At 45.7% G+C, this 26,495-nt stretch overlaps 1 protein-coding gene across 2 annotated transcripts in view; it reads left to right on the top strand.

Annotated features, from left to right (window-relative positions):
• Positions 1 to 988: 988 nt before the first annotated feature.
• The window catches only part of SPOCK1 (SPARC (osteonectin), cwcv and kazal like domains proteoglycan 1), a 559,487-nt gene continuing 533,980 nt past the window's right edge, over positions 989 to 26,495 (top strand). For both annotated transcript variants that reach the window (XM_043912845.1, XM_043912844.1), the window contains exons 1-2: positions 989 to 1,150; positions 1,752 to 1,937. In XM_043912845.1, coding sequence (XP_043768780.1) covers positions 1,752 to 1,937 — 186 coding nt within the window. In that variant the 5' untranslated portion in view covers positions 989 to 1,150. The remainder of the gene's footprint in view (positions 1,151 to 1,751; positions 1,938 to 26,495) is intronic.

Genomic DNA, 26,495 nt, shown 5'->3' with positions numbered 1-26,495 from the left:
CCTCTGTCGTCCCCTTCTCCTCCTGTCCTCAATCTCTCCCAGCATCAGGGTCTTTTCCAGTGAGTCAGCTCTTTGCATCAGGTGGCCAAAGTACTGGAGTTTCAGCTTCAACAAAAGCATTCAGCCATCTGCAGAATGGGTTGTGGTTGTACAAGAGAGAGGCAGCAGGTCAGTTTGCCCTGCCCTTTTGATCAGACTTGCCTGAGGATCTGGAATGCCAGCGGGGGCTGCATCTCCTGCCTCTATGTCTTGTCCCTGAGCCTGGCCTGGTTCTCCCTCTCCTGCTCCCTCCCCTCTAGGAAAACCGAAGAGGCTGGTGCTGGGGCCAGTTCCCAACGGGTGGCAACAGAAACAGATACGGAAAAAAAAAAAAAAAAAGAAACAGATACGGACCTTGCTGCGTAAGAACACCAAGGGATGCCCACCAGGTCAATGCGGTGACACAAGGCAGAAATAGGTGACAAATGATGGAAGTGGGGGCCAGAAGGACTGTCTTAAGGGACTGACTGTAGTTGGCATGGTACAGGCCATGGATGTGCAGAGACGTGGGTGGGTGCATGACCTGGGGTGGGCAGTGCAGAAATTCGCTCACCTCTGGACGCTCTCCTAAGGCATGCTGATTCAGCGAGTCTGGGGCGTGAGCCAGGAGTCCCCATTTTTAAGAAGTCCTCCCTCCCCCACCATTGAGATGATTCTGACTTAAGTGGTCCAACGACCTTGCTTTTGAGAATGCCTCAACGTTGGCCCTCCTCTTGGCCTTGATCCTCATTTCCCCTAGCTGTCTCTCGCCAACCTGGGCCTGAAAGCTTATTTCCGCCTCGCGTAGAGATGTGGATAACCAGGATCCCCAGCTGCCGGACCAGGGGCGGCGGGGCGGTCGGGCGGGCCGCACAGCGGCGCGCGGCCGCCAGGGGTCGCCAGAGGCCTCGGCTCGAGCGCTCGGGCTCCTCCGCCCGCGGACGCCGCGCCCGAGCGAGCCTGCGAGCGAGTGAGCGAGCGGAGCCAGAGCGCTGCGGGCTCACAAAGCGGCAGGACGCGCGGCGGCGGGTGGCAGGAGCGCTGGGGAGCTAGCCAGCCGGTTAGCCTTCTCGGCGGCCGCGCCACAAGAGCTCGAGCAACTCGGACGCGGGGACCCGGGCCGGGCCCCAAGGTACGTTCCCCGCAGAACCCCGCGCCCCAACTTGGCGTAGTTGGGACACCTCCCCGCGGCCACCTGGGGTGGGGGCCGGCGGGGTCAGGGCCTGCCTGGGGCTGGCTCAGCGCGCGCCTCTTTCCCCGAGGCGGCGGCGGGGGGCCGAGGGGAGACACCCCCTCACCCCGTCCGCAGGTGTACCCCGCATTCAGTGGGAGCCTGGACTGCTGCTCCGAGCCCTGTTTACCCCCTCCCTACCCCCGAGCTCTGGGCGCCGTGTCTGGGAGTCAGGCTTGCGGATCCAGGGCTCTCCGTTTTCGGGGAGGGGTACTGAAGCCCCTGTCCGAGAGCGGCGGTGCGTGGGGTGCCCGGACGATAGGGGTCCTCTATAGTTTGATAGCGGCCCCTAATTTGTGACGCAGCCTCTTCATTTGAAACCGACCCAACCCCCCCTCCATTCGTGAGAGAGACCCCTGGGTCTGTAGATCCGCCGCAGGTGTGCCCAGGTTGACCCTGGCCCCGCGGGGAGGTACCCCCTGCCCCGACGGCGGGGGCGCGCGGCCCTGGGCTCGCCGCCCCGGGCCTCCCCTCACCGCCCCCGCGTGCCCCTGCCCCGCAGATGCCAGCGATCGCGGTGCTCGCGGCGGCCGCCGCGGCGTGGTGCTTCCTCCAGGTCGAGAGCCGGCACCTGGACGCGCTCGCCGGAGGCGCGGGCCACAACAACGGCAATTTCCTGGACAACGACCAGTGGCTGAGCACAGTCTCCCAGTACGAGCGGGACAAGTACTGGAACCGCTTTCGAGACGTGAGTACTCGGGGCCCTGCGGGGGGCGGGAAAGCCTCGGAGCCAGAGGTGGGTGGTGGTTGGGGGGGGGGGTGTTGCGCCTCCTTAGCGGGTGGGAAAGGCGCTGGTGCAGACTTCGCAGGCAGCTTGTGGGTTCGGGGTTCATGGGCTTCATCTTGCCTGAGAGGAACTTCTTTAAAGACAACTTAGAAGCCTTGATGCTCTTCGCCCCTGTTACCTGTGGTCCAGGTGTGTGTAATTGGTACAACTGGGGGAAAGTGATTGCACTAAAGGCGGTATTAACAGTGAGCAGCTGCGGAGACAGAGGCTCCTTAAGCTTTCGAGTTCTCCTAATGCTGCTGGTTGACTTTATCAAGGCCCCCGGAGAACCTCCCTGGGCAGCAGTGACTTAGACCATCTCTGGCAGGGGGTGGGGTGGGGGGCGGTGTCCAGAAGAATGCCTGCTGCGGAGGTTTAGGTTTGGAGTGAGCCCAGCTCCTTGAGTAGGGAGCTAGGTGTCCAGGAGGTTCGGAGAACCATGGCTAAGGCTTTGCTACATGCTCTTGTTGGGAGGGACCATGGTGGTTTGGACCCTCGGCATCCTTAGAAGAAGGGAAAGGGAGCAGGCGCTAGTGAGTTGGTCCGCCACGCTGAAGGGGAGCCTGAATGGCAGAGGATGCTCCTCTGAGGGAGCTGTGGGAGGCGAGAAAGTTATTCCTGGGCACCCAGAAGCAATCTGCTGTCTGTTTCTGCCCCAGGCTGGCGGCTGCTCCCCAGGTACGCCCGGGAGGATGCCGGCCCAGAGGCTCCTGACGCAGTCTTTCCAGCAGATGGCATCCCCTCTGTGCTGTGGGAGGTGCTGCCAGCTCTCTCAGAGGCTGCCCCAGGTGGCTGGGACCGTGTGCTTCTAGGGCACTAGGGAAAACTCGGATGATATTTAACACCAGGAATTCCTGCCCTGGGGAGGGACCCATACCACGGAGCCCCTGGTCTTGGCACAGGACTCCTTGAGTGGGAGACATGTGAGGGTCACCCCCTACCCTGGATTCCTCTTACCCCATGCCCTGCATGCCTAGCCGTTGCAGAGGGAGGGCCTGAGAAATCCAGTTAATCCAGATGTCTTCTAGTACTTTCTAAAGAGCACCTCTCCAGGGCCCATTCCAGAGGCTCTAAGGCCTTATCTGTCTCCTCTCTGTTCCTTTTCCCTTTCGTTGATGGTGGTCTTTTCCTTGAAAGAGGCTTTCAAACACTTTCAGTGAACAAGCGATATGAGGCCTTACTGCTTCCCCCCCCCCCCCCCCCGCCCCGACCACCACCACCTGGCACCATGAGATCTCCTGTTCCTGATCTGTTCTGTTAACCATCTTCTATCCCCTTTCTGTTCCGCCCCAAAGAGCCCTGTGCAGACTACCTTTGCCTGTGGCTGAAAAAGATGGCCAAGCTGCCTGAAACATGCCCCACAGAAGCTTCCATTCCCAGACTCACACAGGGTAGAAATTATCTTGTTTTTTCTTACCTTCTTCATTACGTTTTAGATAGACTTGAGGAAAGGGGCAGATGCTTGCCTTGGCTAGAGCTGGAGGACACAGCCCCTTCTGCACACCCCCTCTGGTTCATGTGGCAGCTGGGTTGGATGGAAAGCGACTGTTCTTGCTGGTCTTCGGTGTGGACAGGTTTCCTCAGCTTTTGTGTCTTTTCAAGGTTTTCTAGTCTTAGTGTATCATGCATATGGCACTATTCTTGTTTCTCATTCAGATTTAAATTTCGAAAGATTGGGCTTTTCTTGATTTCTCATCTTTCTTGCAAATGGTGACATTTTTAATTCTTGGATCAGTGTTTTTACAAGCCTAACTGATCATGAAGCTCTTACCTGGGGCGCTTGTTAAATTGTAGTACCAGACTCACCCCTTCCTCCTCAGAGATTCTGATTCTATAGTTCTGGGATGAGTGCTGGAAATCCATATTTTAAAAGAACATTCTAGGTAATTCCTAGGATGATTAGGAATACTTCCTGCTGAAAATATCCTAAGCTTAACAAAAAGAGAAAAGCTGTGTTCAAATGCATTGCTTTTTTTGTTTCTGGAGCAATTTTAGGTGTTCAACTCATATTTTTTAGCAGTATATATTCTTTAAAAATGATAATTTAATCCAACATACCATTAAAAACGTTCAAAATGTTTCAGAATTCCAAATATCTTCCGTCATCAACTGTGGCATTAATATATGCTCCATGGAGTCTTCTGATGCTAGCTGTGGGTCAGACATAATTTAATGCCATTAATATAATTTAATTCCATTAACCTCTTTAAAGTGTTATGAAACTCAAACTAGATTCTCTTTTAGGCTGAGTCTGAGTGTCTTTAGTTGATTGTTTTACTTGGAATAACCACAAAACCTCCATCCCCTGGGACCAGGGACTAAAAGGTTGCTTCATGTAGAAGCAATTGAGTGGACAGTTGACAAAGCCTCAGCTAAGGGTATCAGGGATCAGCCAGCCTGGTGATTTTCACCAGCCATCACCGTTTCACTGGCCTCACTGGAGACTGACAACGCTTAGCTTCTCTCCTGCTGTTTCAGTTTTGTGGAAACCACTGATAACTTTGAAAGACCAGGCCCTGAGACTATTGTTATGATATTGTTATGATGCTTGTCAGTTTGCGAGAAAGTCACTTTTTGCCTTTTACTTTGTGAAAGAAAAGTTTTTACCCTTCCCCTTGACTTGTTTTCTTTTTCTTTTCTTTGTTCTCTTTTTTTCACTCCAGAGAAGAGATATTAAGAAGTGGTTTTTGAACTTTTTTGAAATTGAAAACTAAGAGCCCCTTTTAGAGAGTTGATGATACCCCTTGGTGGAAGTTATTGGCTAAATTTGAAGTGGAAATGGGTGGCGGGCTGTGTGCTCCTTGTTCTCTTGCCTGTTGAATGTGCTGTGATGTTGCCAGAGATGACCAGATGGCCTCTACTTAATACTTTGAAGTGGTCCTGTTGCTCTAGATACACAAATAATGCTATCTCCTTCTTTCCAGAAGTAGAACTTTGACAGCTACTCTATGGTTTGTTGCCTGGAGCAATGGAGCCAGGAGAAATATAACAACATACAGATGTTTGCTCCTAAATGTAGTGGGAGCCTGTTAGTTTGGTCGTTCTTCTTTGATAAAGACTAGCAATTGGGATGTTTTGGCTAGACGGAGACCTGGACTTCTGCACAAATACAGTTTGAAGAAGGAGAGGATGAAGAAGGCAGATGTTTGTGTTAAGTTGTATAGTTATTTCCCACTTCTAACTGCTCCAACTGCTGTGCTTTTAGCTCCTCTGTGGTTTCAGGTTGAGGGGTGAGGATGCCACAGCCATTTTCCTGATTTTTTTCTGAATCTGATTTGGCTTTCCATACAGTTACTGTAAGGAGATTTTCCTCTGTTCATTCCTACATTCATTTGTAATCCGTCCATTCATTCCAACAAATATTTGACTGTCAAACATGTGCTAGGCAGTGGCTAGAAGAATGAGTAAGATATATAAATGTGATCTTTTCTCTCAGGTAACCGCTTGTCTACTGGATGAAATCCTTTAACTTTCGCAGTCAGTATTTCTTCCTTGTTCTGTTTTCTTTGTACAAAATATTTATTTATTTATTTGGCTGCACCAGATCTTATCAGTTGTGGCATGCAGGATCTTTGATCTTCATTGTGGCATATGGGAACTAGTTCCCTGACCAGGGATCGAACCCCAGCCCCTTGCATTGGGAGCTTGGAGTGTTAGCCACTGGACCACCAGGGAAGTCCCTGTTTTCTTTTTTTACAAGTTTTTTTTCTTGTAAAGGTAATATACACAAATTGCAATTAAAATAAAACATTGCAGAAATAGATGATACCTAACATTTATCCTGCACTTAGTGTGCTGGCCATTGTTTAAGGTAGTTTACATCTATTATCTCATGTAATATTCATAACCATCCTAGGAGAGAAGCACTATTATTCTTATTTATTGGGAGGTGAAGTCTCTTGCCCACAGAGCTGGACTGTGAAGGAACTGGACTGGACCCAGGCGGTCTGACTCTAGACTCTTTTTTTTTTTTTTTTAACATTTTATTTCTTTTCTTTTTCTTTTTTTATTTTTTTTGGGTTTTGTCATACATTGATATGAATCAGCCATAGAGTTACATGTATTCCCCATCCCGATCCCCCCTCCCACCTCCCTCTCCACCCGATTCCTCTGGGTCTTCCCAGTGCACCAGGCCGGAGCACTTGTCTCATGCATCCCACCTGGGCTGGTGATCTGTTTCACCATAGATAATATACATGCTGTTCTTTCGAAACATCCCACCCTCACCTTCTCCCACAGAGTTCAAAAGTCTGTTCTGTACTTCTGTGTCTCTTTTTCTGTTTTGCATATAGGGTTATTGTTACCATCTTTCTAAATTCCATATATATGTGTTAGTATGCTGTAATGTTCTTTATCTTTCTGGCTTACTTCACTCTGTATAATGGGCTCCAGTTTCATCCATCTCATTAGAACTGATTCAAATGAATTCTTTTTAATGGCTGAGTAATATTCCATGGTGTATATGTACCACAGCTTCCTTATCCATTCATCTGCTGATGGGCATCTAGGTTGCTTCCATGTCCTGGCTATTATAAACAGTGCTGCGATGAACATTGGGGTGCGCGTGTCTCTTTCAGATCTGGTTTCCTCAGTGTGTATGCCCAGAAGTGGTATTGCTGGGTCATATGGCAGTTCTATTTCCAGTTTTTTAAGAAATCTCCACACTGTTTTCCATAGCGGCTGTACTAGTTTGCATTCCCACCAACAGTGTAAGAGGGTTCCCTTTTCTCCTGACTCTAGACTCTTATACTGCGACCCATTGAGAGAGGAGTGGACTTGGGCTGTGAGTTTCCACTGGTATTACACTGAAAGTCTTTGCTGCTTTCTGCCTAAGGGAAATCAGTGAGGAGCCTTAGGTTGAGACCAAGTGGAGTGGGAAGCCAGGTGGACACAGCTTATGGTAGAGATCATATCGGGGCTTCTCTTTTGCTAATAATGAGCTTCTGATTTGATTAAAATAATATTGTTGCTTACACCAAACATGACATTTTCTTTCTTTTGCACTCATGAAGCTAGCCCTGACATTTAACTCTGGGATAATTGCCTTTAGCAGGCCCGAAGACTCAGAAGTGTTGCCTTGGCTGGCATTTACCTTACTCCAGAGTGACCTGAGTGTGTAATTCTAATGAGACCACAAGGACCCGCCTGTGTGCTTTCTCCTTCTCGTGCACACACTGTGGGAGCTGGTGGTCTCTGTAGCAGGACTGGGGTGGCACTGAGCATCTGATCTCGTTTGATCTCAACGTCTCAGCTATAATGAGTTTCAAGGGCAAGGGAGGCTTATTGATAGAATAGTGGCTGCCTCAGTCTGTGGGGTTGGTGACAAGAGAGGTGGTGTGGCTTAGTGGATCAGTCATTAATCTGTCACCACAGAAACTCGGCTTGTAATAGAGAGTAGCAGAAAATCATTTTGATTAAACAGGTTCAAGGAGAATTAAATGAGTTTGTGATCCTGACTTTCCTTAATGAACCCACTATCTTAAATCCCCTATACTAGATGACCACTGATAGAAATAATTATTTCACAGGGATCATTATAAATGAAATTGATAAGCCTATGGCCATTCTTGTATTTTCTGCCCTAACTTTCAGTTTACCCTTGTAGAGAGAACCTAGTTTTTGCCTGGCAAGGATGGTAGAGCTTGTGCCCCAGCCGACCCTCCCAGGCTGAGTTCCCTTGTGTCTCCTGGTCCTCCCAGCCCTGCCCCAGCTGTGCTCCAGTGGAATTGGATTGCTAGGTGGATGAGTACCCTCCTATATGCTGATGAGATTATTTTCAAAAGCAAGGACTGGTTTCAAATGGATCATTGGACCCATACCCTTTCACTGGAAGAGTGGGACGTAAATATTAGCTCAACTCTTTTATCGTGCTTGGGGAAACACAGTAATGTTAGAAATTAAATATTTTAAAATGTCATTTCTTACTCATTTACTCACTGTAGTGTATTTCAAATTAAACACGCTCAATATCTAAACTTGAACACCTTCAAGATGACTCATTTTACCTTTCCTCTGGGGAGGTGACTGTTTATGTTCCTTAGGAAATTCCTCAGACTCAAGCTCATAGATGGTCTCATCTCCCCGGGTAAGATAATTACAGAGGGAAGAAATTTTCTATCAGAGACTAAATAATTTGCCCAAGGTTACAGGTATTTTTTTGGTCATATTTTCTCCAGTATAAGATCAATTGTAGGATGTACCATTTTTGTGCTACTCAGAAAGAAAGCATTGTTGAGAAGGAAGAGTTTGATAGAGCCATGGATAAAGCTAGGACCCCAGAGGATCACCCCGTCGGTGTGAAGGTAAACAAGAAATAAACTCACAATGTAGAAAAGGGACCATAGCAGAGTGACTCATGTATCTCTACCTTGGCACTGGTGGATGAAGGGGAAAAATAGGATCTGGGCAACTGGCAGGCTGACTCTTTCAGATTTCTGGTCTGAGGACACACAACCATGGTGGTCTTCCCGCCCCAACCTTAGACAGTAAATTCAGTCTCAGGCTGTTTGTCTTCTCTGAGCCCCTGACTTCTCATTTGGTAAATGTGGGATGATCACAGTGTATTGGTGAGGGCTCCAAATTGCAAGTGACTGAAACCTGGTCCACACTGGCTTAAATGGAAGAGAAAATTTACTTGTGTAACTGAAGATTCTGCTGATAAATTATAGATCTAGATGAGGCTGGATCCCTGGGCTCGGGCTGCACCACCAGACTTGTGTGTGTATGTAGGTCATTTTCTTACCACTTCCCCAACCTCCCACCCATCTCTGGACTCTATTTCCCACGTGTTGCTTGTATTCTCAGGTTGATTAGTTCCAGGTAGTAACTCATGGCAATTACACATTTCTAATGTACTGTAGTTTTTATGTCTCAGTATTGCCACAAAAGTCCCAGAATTGAGACTTGTCAGGTTTACCTGTGTTGTACCCCAGTTGATCACTGTGGCCACGTTGGTGGCATATGTATTAACTGGCCAGGCTTGGGTACATGCCCATCCCTGGGGTGGGACCTGGGACCTGGGACCTGGGTGGTGGGGACTCCATCAGGTTACATGGTTGAAGCAGGCTTGAAGGGTAGTTTCTTAAGGGGAAATGGATGCCTTGTAGGCAAACATCACAGGGGTCCACTGTGTTGATCAGCCCCACTTGGCTGGCATGGGGAGGATTAATTGGCTAATACTAGTGAAGCTGTTAGTAAAGTGTCGGGCTTAACACTAAGTGGAGGCTATTAATTTTATTAATATTAACAACTCCTGTTATACTTAAATATGCATAATTCCTCAATTTATGGTTTATGTATTTATGTTTTAGCTTCTTCTGTAGTTTCATTCTTCCTGAAATAAGAGCCTGAGTTTTATCATGCCTTGCATGCAGTAGGTGGTCTGTTAGCATTTTATTGATTTGAACTATTACTTAAGCACACCTCTTGATGAATCTCTGTGAAAGGAAAGCCTGTAGAATTACTGATGCATATTTTTTGGTAGGTGAAGATTCTAGGTTACACACACATTGAAAAACATCTTTTTTTTTTTTTTTTCTTTCAGTCTAACCCTCACCTCTAAGCAGGACCTTACAACTTTTTAACCCGTTTTAGGATATCCTGATGTACAGAGCTCTTTGTCCCCAGACCTTTACCATTGAGCCCAGTGCAGAAATCTGCTTAGTGAATGTTTGAATGAATTTGAGTAAATGAAGGAATGAAGGCATGAACTCTTCCGTACCAGGATTTTGCACACTTCCACGATGAGGAAGCAGATGTTCCTTGTAGAGGGTTGGCCCCAGTAAGCCATGCTGGCCATGGACTGTGTCTCTCATTCTGTTAGTAATTGACCATGATGATGGATACCAACTGATGGGCATGCTCTGGAGAGGCAGGGGAGCTTGACCAAGAAGCTCAACACCCCCTCACAATCTGGGTGCGGTCCCTGAACCTGTGGAAAGCTCTTCATGGTAAAGAGGCCCCTCTGAGCCTGCCTCACCTTCCAGTCTTGTCATGGATGAGCTTGGATCTTGGCTACAGCATCACTGTCCTCATCTGCAAAACTAGTGATCGCACCTCCTGTGGGGTTTTGGGAGCATGGAGTGAGCTTCTGGCACAAAGTAGCTCCTTGGGATCTTTCAGTGTCTGATACAATTACCGGTGATTCTGATATAATTTCCGAGGGTCACTTTTAACTTGTGTCCTGGGAGCATAAGTGAGTTACTGGCACACAGCTGTAGATCTTGCTTTCTGTCTCATGTCTTAGAGAAATGTTGGGGAGATAGGTTCCATTTTCCTTGAGCCTGTCTTTACTCCTTTCCTTGCTGGCTGGGAGGCTGTCTTCAGTTCTATATGGTTTTTTAAAAGTTAAACTTTTTCTGGTTATAGGTCTTGGCATAGTCACCTCTGTTGTGTAAATAGCCCTTGCCCTGCCTCTCCCTTTAAAAAAATACTTCCTTCTCCTCTGGGGCCCATGAGTTTCTCCTTCCTTCTGTGGTCAAGAGTCCTGGGCTTTAGAACTCCTCCAGTTCTCACTGCTCTTTAGAAATCAGGGTGAGATACAATTTCTTGGATAGAGAGATTTGTGAAGTTTCTATTTAAAAAGTGAGACTGGTATTATACGGACTGTTCCTTGACTTCCTGCCCATCCCTCCCTCCCTTTTCTGAGAACCAGCTGGGCACCAAGCTTGGAAGCTAAAGATGGAAACCAAGATCTCCACCCACAAATGTCAGAGTTCAGACATACCGGCAGTTGGAGTGCTGAACAGTATTTCTTCCCCTGGGTCTGGGTCCTTCCAGTGTCTTTGTGACAGATGTGAGGCTGTTGATTTATCTTGGGGCCAGAAGTAAGGTGTGTTCACAGACTAGTGATGCAAATTACTGGGGATGCTCCTGGAAGGATAGCACTGATGTCCAAATTAACTTGATTGGGTTGCTATTCTTAGGATTCTGTGCAAATATGTCCCTCAGGAGACCCTCTCCCTTGATCATGTAGGGCCAAGTTTTCTTTGGTGCAATGGGGAAGGAAGGAAGGAAAGACATGCTATACATTTTGTTGTGATACTTTGCAAACTCTTCCTGAGTGATCTGTGACATGTCACACTACAGGAGACACCGTCAACATTCCCCAGCATAATTACGTGGTGGGTGAGCAGGGATTTATGCAAAGTCCATCGGCACCTGTGATTGAAGCAGGGAAGCAGAACTTACTTCGGGTGTTCCAGGCAATCTTTGCAGAGATAAAGTGTGGAGAAAACAGGCAGAGAGCAAAAGGCTCCACTTTCCTATTGTAGCTCTACCCTTACTGTCCCACCATGTAAGTGGAATCACTCTGAGTTCTAAGAAGGGTCAGGCCAAGTTGCTGATGATGCTTCATGGCCAAGGCAAAAAAGAAAGATGCCCAGAGAAAGGTGTTAGAGCAGTCTTGATAATCTTGAAAAAAAAAATCACTGGCTTGTTTAAAATGTGGATCTCAGCCAGAGCAGTCTTGAATAGGTCAAGAGTGGCACCCAGGAACCTACATTTAAAATAAACAAACCAGGTGATTCTGATGTAGGTAGTTCTCAGACTGTATTTTCAGGAAAACCATGGAAAATTATTATTTATCCCCAACAGCCAATACCACTAGCACTAATGAATAATACAATTTTAGACAAAATGAGCGTTTGAAGATGCAGAGTAAATTATTAACAGTGCTGTATTTCTCCTTGAGGCCAACAAGGCTATCGTTGACATCAGTAGAAAGAAAGGGCTTGCTTTCTGGTGTATGTTTGTGCATGGGTCTCAGCAGAAACCTTGTCATGAGGTATCCCTAGAGTGGGATGACATTTGACTTGTCACCACTCCTAGGGCATCAGGGCTGCTTATGCACATGAGCTCAGTGGAACTGATGTGGGACCTTACCCATGATAAAGTCTGAGCTGATGATCTCAGCAAATTTCCTGTCTCCAAAGGGGCCTAATCACAGCCAACTCTGGTCTGACTTTGCATCTTCTCTAGCAGGACTGATGATATTTTGTGCACAGATAAACAGGAGGACATTGACTCCATTGACTCTGACATTGGCTTTGGTTTATGGAGAAGTGGGTATTGAAGATGGTGGATGTAATAAACAATGTTTACTCTAGGCATCTGCATCTAGAGATGCAGATATTGTTGTCCTTCGATATCAGCATAGGGTTGGTTCCAGAACCCCTGTGGATACCTAACCCCAAGGATGCTCTAGTTCCTTATGTAAAATGGCCTAGTACAAGTTCCCCCCAGCCCATCCAAGGGTTCTGCATCCATGGCTATAGAGGATGGACTGTACTGTCAGTTGGGAACACAGAGAAGGTCTGAGGGCTATGACCTGGACAATGGTTCTACCTACAACTCTCTTCTTGGTGTAGTAAATCTTCATGCTTGATTGGTCAGATCATTTTGGAAAGATCAGAGACCGATAAAAGCAAAGACTAGTCAAAGTTTGGAAAATTTATGAGGATCAACAGGCATAGCAGTAATTCCTTGGGGCACACTGAGCAAACTCTGAAACTTTGCTTTACTTTGTGTTGGCTGAATTTCCTCTAATTAATGGCACTGAAAATTGAAAAAACTAGTGCCAAGAGGAAGAAAATAGTTTGGTGTATTGAACAGACTTGAGTGGCTATTTGGAGTGTTTCAGTCGCCCCATTGTTAAGGGATAATTGGGTAGTTTCCCGGTATTTCTGTACTTGCTGGACATGTTGAATTCCCCTGTGGCTTTGGTGGGCTTGGTTGGTTGGTGTCCAGTACTTTCATCCCACAAAGGCATCACTTCCCACCTGAGCTGGCTAGCCTTGCTGTGACTCCGTACCTGGTCTGTAACCTTCGACCAGCCATCTTGAATGAGGTGAAAGGAGTGAAAGTGAAAATGCTGTCCATGGTAAAGATAAAATCATGCTGTCTTTCTTGGTGTTAGATAATGTTTTTTTTTTAATAAGATGAAGTTGGTTTAAAAATTCCTCCCTCCTCAGAAGGACCTTTGCATGTGCTTTAAAAAAATATTATCTTTTGTTTTTTTCCATGGTCATCCTGAACCTAGATCCTTAGCTTTCTAGTAACCAAGGCCTGGTGCACAGATTCAGTAGTTTGTTTCTTTGTTCATGTATTCATATCACAGATACTCACTGTCCAGGCTACTGTGTACGAAGCACTGTGCTGGGCAATTAGATGGAGCAGGGAGCAAAATATCCTCTCTGTCCTCTGGCGCCCGCAGTCCTCTTGTCTGAGATCAAGAGAAGAAACAGAGGTGCTTGGGGGCCAGGGAAGCCTACTGAGGATTCCTCTGCAAAGGGAACGGCCTCGTCTACACAGGGACAAGAGGAATCCGGGCAAGCTGGACGTCCAGAGGCCTTGGGGCCTGGGAGGAAGTCACAGAAGACTTCATCTCTGAATCTGTCTGGTGGTCAAGCCCCTTGAACTTATTTCAACTCTTGCTGACATAGATGGTGGCTCCTGCTATTTTACCTGAGTTTCGGACCCAGACACTGACAGTAGAAGGGTGTGGTGTGAATAGTTGAGGTGGAGTGTTTAGGTGATACCGGACTGGATATGTATGGAGGCTGAAGTCCAGTGAGTTGAACATTGTCAGGGCTCCAGGTCAAGGCCAGTAGCAAGTGGAGAGAGAAGTGCAGAAGAGTCCTGGCCCTTAACAGCCTGGCAGGGGTGGGGAGCGTGTGTCATTGGAGTGGAAGATATACCGAGAGCGCGAGGGTTCCAGTCATACCTGTACCTTCACACACCGTGCACCCAGCAGCCCAGTCAGGGGACAGGATGTTACCAGCTTCTGAAAAGTCCGTCTTGTGACTCCCACACTCACTGGCCCCCTTCCAGGGAAGAGCTCTCCTGAGTTACAACTGTAAGGTTAATTTTGACTGCTTTTATACTTTTATCAGTGGCATCATAAGAAGGTATTTTTGTGTGTGTCTGGCTTCTTTTGCTCAGTATTAAGTTTGTGATACATTGTTGTCTGTGACTGTGGTTGGTTCATTCTCATTGCTGTATGGATATTCCACAATTTACTTACCTCTTCTTCTGTGAAGGAACACTTGGATAATTTCTGGGTCTTGACTTACAGAGTAGCAATCTCTTGGACATGTCTTCTGGTGCATCTATGTGTACATTTTTTTCAGATGCATACCTAGTTGTGGAATCCATTGCTCATAAGATAGGTGAATGTTCAGTGTTTAGAGATGTGACTACATAGTTTTCCAAAATAGTTCTGCCAGTTACTTTGCCTCCATTAGTGTATAGAAGTTAACAGGCAGCAACATTTTGGTCTCCAACTCATAATCCAATTCAACCAAAATGTATTGAGCATCTATTATGTATCAAGTACTTGCCTACCTGTATGGAGCCTCTGTTCTAGTTGGGGGAGAAAAACAGATTGAGATGCAAATTGAGGTACAATAGTTGGTTATTAAGTACTAAGGATAAAAATAAACTAGGGTGACCCAATTGGAAAAATAGTCTCTTCAATAAGTGATGTTGGGAAAACTGAGTATTCACATGCAAAAAAATGAAGTTGGACCCCCTATCTTACACCACTCACAAAAATTAACTAGAAATAGATTGAGGACTTAAACATAAGGTCTGAAACTGTAAAAACCCCTGAAAGAAACCATAGGGGAAAAGGCTCCTTAACATTGGTCTTGGCAGTGATTTTGGGATATGACACCAAAAGTGTAAGCAGAAAAAGCAAAAATCAACAAATGGGACTACATCAAACTAAAATGCTTCTGTAACGAGAGAAACAATGAAACAACAAAACAACAAGGCAACCTGCAGAATGGGAGAAAATACTTGTAGACCTTCAATCTGATAAGGGATTAATATCCAAAATATATAAGGAACTCATATAACTCAATAGCCAAAAATAAATCCAAATAAAAACAGAAAAGGACCTGAACAGCCATTTTTCTAAAGAAGATATACAAATGGCCAAGAGGTACATGAAAAGATGCTCAATCTCACTAATTATCTGGGAATTGATCTGGTAAATCGAAACCACAATGCGATGTCACCTGACACCTGTTGGAATGTGTGTCTGTGTTAGCGCACGCACTCAGTCGTGTCTGTTTGCGACCCCATGGACTGTAGCCCGCCAGGCTCCTGTGTCCATGGGATTTCCTAGGCAAGAACACTGGAATAGGTTGCCATTTCTTTCTCCAGGGGATCTTCCCTACTCAGGGATCCAACCTGCATCTTTCACATCTCCTGAATTGCAGGCAGATTCTTTATGGCTGAGCCACTGGGGAAGCTCTTACCCGTTAGAATGGCCGCCAACAAAACCATGAGTGATTGCAAGTGTTGGCGAGGATGTGGAGAAAAGGGAGCCCTTGTGCAGTGTTGTTGGAGTTGAAAATTGGTGCAGCCACTATGAAGAACATGAAGTAAGAAGGTTCTTCAAAAAATTAAAAGTTGAACTACCACATGATCTAGCAACCCCATTTCTGAGTATACATCTGAAAAAAATGAAGTTGCTGTCTTGAAGAGATGTCTGCACCCCTCTGTTCCCTGCAGCAGTATTTGCAATAGGCAAAACATGCAAACAACCCTAGTGCCCCTAGACACAGGAATGAATAAAAAACTGTGCAATATATACGCAGTGGAATATTATTCAACCATGAATAAGAAGGAAGTTCTGCAGTTTGTGAGACTATAGTTGAACCTCAAAGGTATTATGCTAAGTTATATAAGTCAGAGAAAGAAAATTACTGTATGTTATCATTTATGTGGAGTCTATAAAAGCCAGACTCAAAGAGACAGAGAGTAAAATGATGTTTCCCAGAGGGTCGAGGAAATAAGATGTTGGTCAAAGGGTACAAATTTCCAGGTATAAGGCAAGTACATTCTGGGAATCTAAGGTGTACCATGGTAACTCTAGTTAAAAACACTACATTGTATACTTGAAAGTTGTTAGGAGAGTAGACCTTAAATGTTCTTACCGTAACAATAGCATCAAAGTGGTAATTTTGTGAGGTGATCTACTGTAATTGGTAATCATTTCACAATATGTGCCTGAATCAAATCATCACTTCGTGTACCTTAAACTCACACAATGTTCTTTTGTAACATTGAGGGGGAAACTAGGTTAAAGGGATTATGAAGGGGATATATTTATGCTCTAGTTGTGAGTTTCGTTCTTTTGACTTTAAATTGTTGTTTTCCGCGTTGAGAGCTAATTTGGAAAGAATTCTTATCTGAAGAGAAGAGAAGAGAAATAATTTACTTCCTTCCCATATGCCGTTGCTGTTAACTTCCCAAAGTTTTATTGTCAAAGTTTTTGTTCGTGGTTGATATCATGCTGTGAATATGACTTGGTTTTCTCTCTCTCTCTTTTTTTTTTGTAATGACACAGCATGAACATTTTGTTATCATGATCATTTTAGTATAGCATGTTGCTGTTCTTTGTAAAAAGACATTTAAATGGTATAAGTCCACTGACTATCTATACTGCAATATACCAAACTGAAATATCTGACAGTAAACACTTAGCTGTTTCCAGTTTTCCCTAATCTAGATAATTACATGATGAATGTTTGGGCATATGACCCTTTCAACACTTAGATTTCCTTACCATATATTTCCAGAAGTAGAAATACATGGTGTAATGACATGCATTTTCAAGGTCATTGATGTATGTTACCATGTTGTAGTGACTCTTCCCCCAGTATTATGGAAGGTATATTTTATTACACCCTTGCCAGCCTTGGCTATTAGTGACTTATTGGTAAAGAAAGAGAATATAATAGAAGCTTAGCCATGCCAAGATATGTGTTTAAGTACTGGGTCAACACAGGTAAGATGATGCCTGCAAGAGTCCCAAGAGGGAGGAGTGTTTCTCTGATCCCTCCTGAGTTTTTTAGGGAACCTGGTGTGAGAGGTCAGCATCTGACCCAGGTTGGGGGGACAGGAGCTGCGGCCCCTTCTCACCTTGGTACATGGCCCTGTGAATACACGGCAGAGCTCACTCTCTGAAGAGCCTTTTGAACTGGCTGTGGAGATATGAACAAATCCCAGCCTCGTTCATAACAAGGAGCAGGAGCAGATGCTACAAGCTGGATTTCAGGTGAAACTGCTACTAACGGATCCCCTGCTCCTGATAGAACGTGTAGATGCTTTCATGCCCTTGCGGTGGAGGAGGGTGAGAGGAGATCATTAAAAACCGAGTCCATCCCCAGCACAGTGGTAAAATGGTTTCTCCTGTTGAATACAGACAAGGCCGGGGCCCGCGTCTCAGGCTGCATTTGTGTTCAAGACATCTGCCCGACTTTCATCACCCAGTATTTCCTCCACCGCAGGCCTTCCGGTGTGCTCGCCTCAGAGGAGGCAGGGAGAAGGGTTTCCCCTGGCTGCTGTCTCAGCACCATGCCGGGGATGGGAAACATGAGTTCTCTGCGTCTGTCAGCTCCCTGGGAGCTGTCTGCAGGTCTGGAGCAGTGATACAGCGGTGATTCCCAACTTGAGAAGGGTTTGCCCCCAGGGGACTTGGGCAGTGTCTGGAGACATTTTTGATTCCCACAACAGGGTGGGGGTGGTGGTGCCGGGCGATGGTGCTACTAGCATCCAGTGAGTAGAGGCCAAGGCTGTTGCTGAACATCCTACCAAGCACAGGTCTCCCTGCATGTCATCTCCACCCCTATAATGTCAACAGTGCCAAGGTTAAAAATGCTGGCCTTAGAAAGATGGTTGTTCCTTTTGTGATGATGATTTTATTTATTTAAAGTTTTATTTAGTTATTCACCTTTGGTTGTGCTGGGTCTTTGCTGCAACACAGGCTCCCCTCCAGTTGCAGCGAGAGAGGGGTCCGCTCTCTGGTTGTGGTGTGTGGCCTTCTCACTGTGGGGGCTTCTCTTGTTGCAGGGCACAGGCTCTACAGCACCAGGCTCAGCAGCCGTGGCTCCTGGGCTCCAGAGCACAGGCTTAAAAGCTGTGATGCGTGGGCTCAACTACTCCACAGCGCAAGGGATCGTCAGACCAGGGATCGAACTCACATTTCCTGCATTGGCAGGCAGACTGTACCACTGAGCCACCAGGGAAGCCCTGTGATGATGATTTTTAATGTGAGGTGTAGTCTAGGTGGAAGAGTCTAGGGTGAAGGGCATATGGGGAGTTGTTCTTTCTGTCACTCATTTAAGAAATCAGTGTGACAGGGACTGTCCCAGGCCTTGGGACACAGACAACATTCTCTGTCCTAGTGGAGCGCGTTCCAGGGCATGAGCTCCTCAGAGTCCAGGTACTTGACTTTGCTGGAGCCAAGAGAAGAGAGGATGAATCAGACACATACATTATTATTTTATATGTTGAGGAAATCTGATGCATTATCACAGCCAATCAAGTATAATAAAAACCATATGACTTTTATTATTTTTGTCAAGATAAATGGGCACAGGGAGTTTTTGTGTGAGATGTTGTGTATTTACCTGTGAGTCATGGTAAATTGCCTGCACTGTGAATCAGAGAGACTGTTTGATTTCGTTTCCCCAAGGAGCAGGAAAATGCACTGTGAAAATATTTCTGTTCCTCCAAAGAGCTGACAGGCTCCAGACGGACGGACTGGTGGCTCTCCCCTGAATCTCGTTTCACCGCCCGTCTTGGGTAGTAGCCGTTGTTTCCAGCAAGATGATTCTTGTTCACAACTCACTTCTTCCCTCAATGCTGCACGGCAGATTTTAATGACCTGCTCCCCTGGGTTCTGTAGCCGTGACAGCCCGCAAGGCATAGCTTCGTACCAGAGGGCGTATTCCCCACACTGGGTTCTTTTGTCTGTCGGAGGTGCACCTGGATTGTGAGCTTTTGTATTCTAGGACCTTGGCTCTTGAAGTCTGGTCTCTCTGAAGCTTCCACATGTTCATTACGCATTTGAGGATGTATGCAGAGGCCTGTTTCCCTGTGTAATGGCAGCACTAGGGATGGGAAAGGCGGCAAAGCCGGTAAGAAAGTGACCAAGCCCATTCAGATCCCCAGAGGCTACCTGATCAAGCCTTTACTGCTGCTTCGAGTAGTCTGCCAGTCTGCTCCGAGTCTAAATGGTGGTGGGGAAGAGGGAATAATATGTCCGAGTACTGTGTTTTGACTGTTCGCATGTTTCCATGGCTTCTTTTCATGGAGGTGAAGCCTTAGGTCAGGATGACGGTGTATCATGTGCCTGTCACACTGGGCCTTTCCACCATGTCCCCGTTCCCCATTAAAAAGTGCCCTTCTTTTCTCCTTTATTCAGCATCCCTTCTCAAGGCCCATCAATTACTGGTCTTTGCATCCCCTGTGCGTTGCTGTATCTGCCCTGTCTGGTCTCACTCCTGGGTAAGGTTGGGTGTCTTAGGCATCGAGTGTGGAGAAAGGTCTTTTCTTTTGTCTGGTCTCAAAGACCCTTTCTTACTTTGAAAATTAACTTCTCACCAACATAACTCATGTGTGATGCTAAGCTGAAAATGTATTATTCTCCTTTCTGGCCTTGAGTTAACATCAGAAGTCTCACTGATGTCCTAGCTATTGTAAATAGTGCTGCAGTGAATGTTGGAGTACGTTTGTCTTTTTAAATTGTGGTTTTCTCAGGTTATATGCCCAGTAGTGGGAATGCTGGATAATATGGTAGTTTTATTCCTAGTTTTTTTTTTTTTTTTAAGGAATTTCCTTATTATTCACCATAGTGGCTGTATCAATTTACATTCCCACCAATTGTGCAGGAGGGGTCCCTTTTCTCTACATCTTCTCCAGTATTTGTTGTTTGTAGATTTTTTGATGATGGCCATTCTAATTTTTATGAGGTGAAACCTCATAAAATGGTGGTTTTGATTTGCATTTCTCTAAGCAGAGGCATTACTTTGTCAGCAAAGGTCCATCTAGTCAAGGCTAGGGTTTTTCCAGTAGTAATGTATGGATGTGAGAGTTGGACTATAAGGAAAGCTGAGCACAGAAGAATTGATGCTTTTGAACTGTGGTGTTGGAGAAGACTCTTGAGAGCCCCTTGGACTGCAGGGAGATCCAACCAGTCCATCCTAAAGGAGATCAGTCCTGGGTGTTCATTAGAAGGACTGATGTTGAAGCTGAAACTCCAATACTTTGGCCACCTGATGCGAAGAGCTGACTCATTTGAAAAGACCCTGATGCTGGGAAAGATTGAAGGCAGGAGGAAAAGAGGACGACAGAGGATGAGATGGTTGGATGGCATCACTGACTCAGTGGACATGAGTTTGAGTAAACTCTGGCAGTTGGTGATGGACAGGGAGGCCTGGCGTGCTGCGGTTCATGGGGTTGCTAAGAGTCGGACACAGTGGAGCAACTGAACTGAGTAATGAGCAAGGTTGAACATCTTTGCATGAGTTTGTGGGCCATCTGTATGTCTTCTTTGGAGAAATGTCTGTTTAGGTCTACCACCTATTTTTTTGATTAGGTTGTTTGCTCTTCTGATATCAAGCTGTATGAGCTGCTTATATATTTTAGAGATGAATCCTCTGTCACTTGTTTTGTTTGCAATTATTTTCTCCCATTCCGAGGTTGTCATTTCATCTTGTATATTGTTTCCTTTGCTGTACGAAAAGCTTTTAAGTTTAATTAGGTAGGTCCCATTTTTTTGTTTTGTTTTTATTTCTATTACTCTAGGAGGTAAATCAAAGAGGATTTGCTGCAATTTGTGTCAGAGAGTATACTGCCTTTTTCTTCTGGCCTTACATTTAAGGCTTTAATCCATTTTGAGTTTTATTTACCTAAATGTCCATTGACAGATGAATGGATAAAGAAGATGTGGTACATATGCACAATAGAATATTACTCAGCCATAAAGAGGAACTAATTTGAATCAGTTGCAGTGAGGTGGATAAACCTAGAGCCTGTTATTGAGTGATATAAGTCAGAAGGAGAAAAACAAGTATCATATATTAACGCATATATTATGAAATCTAGAAAAATAGCACTGATGAACCTGTTTGCAGGGAAGGAATGAAGGCACAGATAGAGAACTTGTGGACACAGCAGGGGAAGGAGAGGGTAGGATGAATTGAGAAAGTAGCATTGACATATATACACTGTTATGCATAAATAGCTAGGGGGAAGCTGCTACATAACACAGGGAGCCCAGCCTGACCCTCTGTGATGACCTAGAGGGGTGGGATGGGAGAGTGGAGGGAGGCTCAAGAGGTAGGTGGTATATGTATAATTATGACTTATTCATGCTGTTGTGTGGCGGAAACATTGTAAAACAATTTTCCTCCAATTAAGAAATAAATGTTTAAGAAACTCAGCTCACTGAGTTCTTGCGTGTACTTTCGGGGGCATGGAGCAAAGAGAAGAAAACCCATGTCGTGCATCTCTGCTTTCCTTTCCACAGCTCTGGAGCACCCCTTCCATTGTAGCTTTGATACAGACCTGTAGCAGACTTGGCCTCTCTGTTAGTAGTTGTCTAACGTGGGACCTTGACACATAAACTAATCTGCAGTAATTTTGGGGATCCTTTTCTTTGGTCATAGTTTTAAAATCCTATACTCTGTCCACTCTCCTCCCCGCTCCACAGAGTTAATATTTATGGGAGATGTTTTTATAGAACATAGAACTGACCTGCAGAGTCACTGAGCCAGAGATGCTGGTACATGGGCAAGAAACCCAGCTGGTGTTATACGGATAGGGGAGCAGGTAAGAATCACTTTCCTCTCATTATTTTGGTCAAGTAAATTTTTGAGCTCGAGGGAGACTAGATCATCTTAATTATTGAATACCTGTGTGCTAGGCATGGTGCCAGGCTCACAGATGTGGAAATTCAGTGCTAAATCTTGGCCCTAAGGAGCCAATGCTCCACTTGGATAAACAGGAAAATAGTCATAGCACAGACGATGTAAGTGAACACAGGGATGCACTGGATGTTATGGGAACCCCAGTGAGGATCATCCAACCGACCCCACACAAGAAGTCAGGGAGAATTGTGGGGAGAAGGATGCCTGTTCTGAATTGTGCCATGCCTTTTGGGGAGGACCAGATAAAGAGGGCAAGGGGAAGGATGTTGTGGGTCCAGAATTTCTGCAGCAGTTATCTGTCACCCAAATAAGTCCCAGGGCTCCACACAGTCAAGGCTTTGTTTCAAGTCCCATTTGCAGACGTGTAGTCGAGCAGCCAAAGGATTTCAGAAAGAATTTCAGTTTTTCTTCTTTCAAAGGGTGTTAGCAGGAGCATGCATGCACAGTTGTGTCTGACTCTTTGCAACCCCATGGACTGTGTAGCCAGCCAGACTCCTCTGTCCATGGGATTTTCCAGGTAAGAATATTGGAGCCATTTGCCATTTCCTACTCCAGGGGGTCTTCCCAACCCAGGGATTGAACCTTTATCTCTTGTGTCTCCTGCTTTGCAGGTAGATTATCACTGTGCCACCAAGTGTGTTATAGAGGACCCAATTCCTAACCTGCAACTGTATTCTCAAAAGCTTTGTTCTCTGTGTTACTCAGGAGTCTTGTACATGACAGCATCATGAACCTTTCCTCTTCTTTCTCTTCCTCTTCTCCTGACAGCTTGTCATATAGTTTGACTTTTGTCCCTCCTGGCTGCAAAGGTGGAATGGGGAATCTGAGAACCTTTAAATATTAATGGGTCTCCTCCCTGTTACACCCTGTGTCCGCTGTTCAGTGTACACCCTTCTCTGTAGCGATGGTCGGGCTCTAAGCCACTTCTCTCAGACACGTTACTTCCTAATATCCTAATTGTTTCTCTCTCCCTGTGGGGTGTACCTTTTTTTGTGTGCAGAGAAAAATAACTCTATCTCTAAAAGAAGCAGAAAGGCCACATAATAGGATTAGTACACCATGGCTGGTAGGGCCAATTAGAGCTGATCGTCTTGGGGCAATATTGATTGTCTTCTTCGGATTATTTCAGTACTGTGTGTATTTAAAGGGAATGTGAACAGCTGCAGCTTTCAGAGACCAGTCATAAACACATGTCCCTGTTTACCAAACATGTATGGGCAACTAGCTTATTGAGGAGCTTCAGTTTGGGAAATAAACAGGAGACAATTTTGTTTATTTTCAATCGTCTCTTTTCCTTAATAACATCTTTGGCACATTCCATGGTTCTCCATCATTTTTAGCTTTGAAACTAAGGCCATTTGAGTTTAAAACTTGCATCTCATGACAGATTTGGAATTTTCTCTTTTGCTTCGCCTGTGTGGTCTAGACTTTGTGGCTTGAGGAGCTGGTGTGGTGGTGAATGTATAATTAATTGTCTCATCCCTTTCCCCCCAGGGTTGGCATCAAGGTGGGTTCTCTGGGGTTGGCGGGGGGCAGACAAGGGGTCTACCTACTACATAATTCCTTGATGGGGTGGCCTGACTCCAGATCAGCCTCTTCCTTCCTTTTGCCTTTTTATCAGTCAGGATAGGCTAGGTTAGAGAAGGAAATGGCAACCCCCTCTGGTATTCTTGCCTGGGAAATCCCGTTGACAGAGGAGCTTGGCGGGTTACAGTTCATGGGGTTGCAGACTCGGACACAACTGAACGACTGGGCACAATATGGTTTATGCTGCGGTAACAGATAACTCCAAAGGTCATGTTTATGGCTTAAAACAAGGATTTATTTCTCCCTCCTGCCACACATCTCTCATGGGTTGGTAGGGCTCTCTGTTGTCCGTAGGGCGGCAGGCTGATGAAGACTCCAGCTCCGTGGGTTCACAGTCACCGTGGCAGGAGGAAGTGTGTGCTGCAGGACATGTGTTAGCAGCTCAGTTGTGTTGTTGTTGTTGTTCAGTTGCTAAGTCGTGTCCAACTCTTTGCGATCCCATGGACTGTAGCACGCCAGGCTCCTCTGTCCTCCACCATCTCCCAGAATTCGCTCAAATGCTCGGTGTCGCTTCTTAAATGAGGCATTCTTTTCAATAATGCACTTCACATGGCCAGACTCCACGTCAGTGAGGAAATTAAGGGGAACCCTCCCATGTACCTGGAAGGAGGGGAAAACACATGTTTGGCCAGTGATGTTAATAACATCCCAGGAGTGTCCTCTCCCAGCGGTTGAGCCCACAGCCTCGTGCTGATGAGGTCGTCTCAGCTGCTGGGTGGTCCCCATGCAGGGATGCACACACAGTAGCTCCAGCTGAGCTGCCTTCGATGCACTTTTGTTCCCTAGGCTCTCATCTGCTTGTTCTACTAATAATGGGGGCACATGCTTCCCCAGTTCTGTTTTCTGTTTGGTCAGTCCTCTCGAATTCCCTCTTTCCTGTTCAGTTAGTCACAGGACAGATGAGCAAGCCCATTGCTTGAGAAGAATTCCCACTGGGAAAATGAACCCTCCCCACTTGGAGGTGCCCCCAGTTTTTAAGCTGTTCTCCTATGACAACTGACTATCGGGGCCTGATTTAAGGGACCTAACCTTCCGCTTGGCAAAATAGTAATTCATGGGTAAACAGGAGGGCCTACTAATACATTCACTCACTAATTTAAATTAGTAAGGGTGTTTAAACACCCTCTAGACTTGCATTGTTCAACTTGTATTGTTTAACATGGGAAGCTTGGCTGAATGCAATTGTTTTTTTCTTGTTCACATTAACTAGGGACATGGGAGAGGGCTTAATTTCTTAAAACAAGCATTTTATTGGATTATTAGTTTACGTTCCATTTAAAGTAAAACCAGTGGTTATTTCAGATCTTATGTCCCTGATGTATGTGGAACTTGGGTGTGATTTTTTTTTCTAATCCAGTGACTTCTCCCCTTTTTGAGATTCCGGTGCCGGTCTCCTGTCCTGGAGACGCTGAAGCCACAGGTGATTGTATCTCAGGCTCTCCTGTTTGCTTCCTGGTCTGCTGGGAGATGACTCTAGCTCACTAATCTTTGCTCTCGCAACAGTAACAACTAATATTTACTGAGACTAAGTATCTGCCCCTTGCTTTTCTCATTTAGCCTGGTCGGCGTCTTGCTTTCTGTTTATCCATTCTCTTTGTGTGCTTTAGCGTGAAAGTGTTAGTTGCTCAGTCGTGTCCAGCTCTTCGTGACCCCGGGGACTCCTGTGTCCATGGAATTCTCCAGGCAGGAATCCTGGAGAGGGTGGCCATTCCTTTCTCCAGGGGCTCTTCCCAACTCAGGGATTGAACCCAAGTCTCCTGCATGGCAGGCACCTTCTTTACCATCTGAGCCACCAGGGAAACCCATTCATATTCACACATAAACTAAGCTTCTCTGCCACGTACTTTGCACACAGCTCCTTTCATCTTCATAGCTATCTTCCTAGAGATCCCTGAGGAGCCCGAGTCTTGGAAGGAGTAAGACACCAAGCAGTAGAGCTAAAGAAAAGAAGGGGGAACTTCAAATCCGGGGTGTACTCCACACCTCCATTCTCAAGCATGCTGTGTCGCTGGTGGAAATAAACCTCTTTCTATTAACTGGCTCGGCAGCCAGCAAGTCGATGGAAACTGGGGCTTTTTCAGCTTCATTACATGAAGCGAAGCGTCCATCTTTCCAGTCACAAGGATATGCTGATGTGCAGGAGCTGCTTCTGTCAGCTTATTACAGGGGTCCTTAGCTTCAGGTGCTGTCTGAGCTGACATGCGGAGCTCAGCAAGGGGCTGTGGTGGAAGTGAGGCTACGTTTGTCCCTCAAGTGTGATCCATCCCCCCCGGGGGTTAGCGGGAAGTGCTGTCATGGTCCAGTGGACGTTGTCTTGCTCTTGTGCGGGGCTGTTCTGAGGGTCTGTCGGCAGGCTGACAGGTTTGCTTTGATATCCTAGCCAGCGAGGTGGTCCCCCGCCCTCTCCCCCTTCCGCAGGTTATACTGAAAAATGTTACAGGGGTGAGTTGGCAGTCCCCAGACTGTCAGTGATCTGCACATCTCTTCCTATCCTTGAAATTGGTGGGGAAGGTGTCTGGATTGTACCTCTGCAGAAGCATTCTGCACAAGACTTTTCCAAGCCTACTTATAAAAATAAATTCACTTCTTAAAAACTTAGAGTTATTAAAATCTCATCTTTTGAGGAAATAAACAGAAAAAAGAAGTACCCATAATCCCATCACCCTAATATAGCTATATTGGTTTGTGCATTTATTATACCTACCTGTATATAACTTTAAATGAAATGATGAAATGCTGGGTTCTTTTCACTTTAAAATGCTATATGAATGTCTTTTTATGTTATAGCATATGCTTTGACCACATCTTCCTCGTACTTCTGTGGGTAGAATTCTTTTTTCTTTTCCTTTTGGACTTTTTTTTTGTTTTTCCCTATTATGACAATGTTGTGATGAACATTTTTTGTTGATTAATTCTTTGTTCATCTTAATAATTATTTCCTTAGGATAAATTTTTAGGAAAGAATTACTGAATTTTCAGGCAACGTCTAACACTTTAGACATGTTTTGTTGCACTGCACAACTGCTTTACCTCCATTCAACCTGAGATGACTGGGTTTTCCAAAACCAAGGACATATCGAGACCTGGAGCCAAAGGTGTCTAAGTTTTCTCACTGACCTTCCATTTTGTAGGTCTTTTTTTTTTTCCTAAAAAACCATGTTCAGTTCTT

Source organism: Cervus elaphus, chromosome 9, assembly GCF_910594005.1.
Source record: "Cervus elaphus chromosome 9, mCerEla1.1, whole genome shotgun sequence".
Classification (NCBI taxonomy): Eukaryota; Metazoa; Chordata; class Mammalia; order Artiodactyla; family Cervidae; genus Cervus; species Cervus elaphus.
This window is presented reverse-complemented; position numbering and strand designations above follow the sequence as displayed.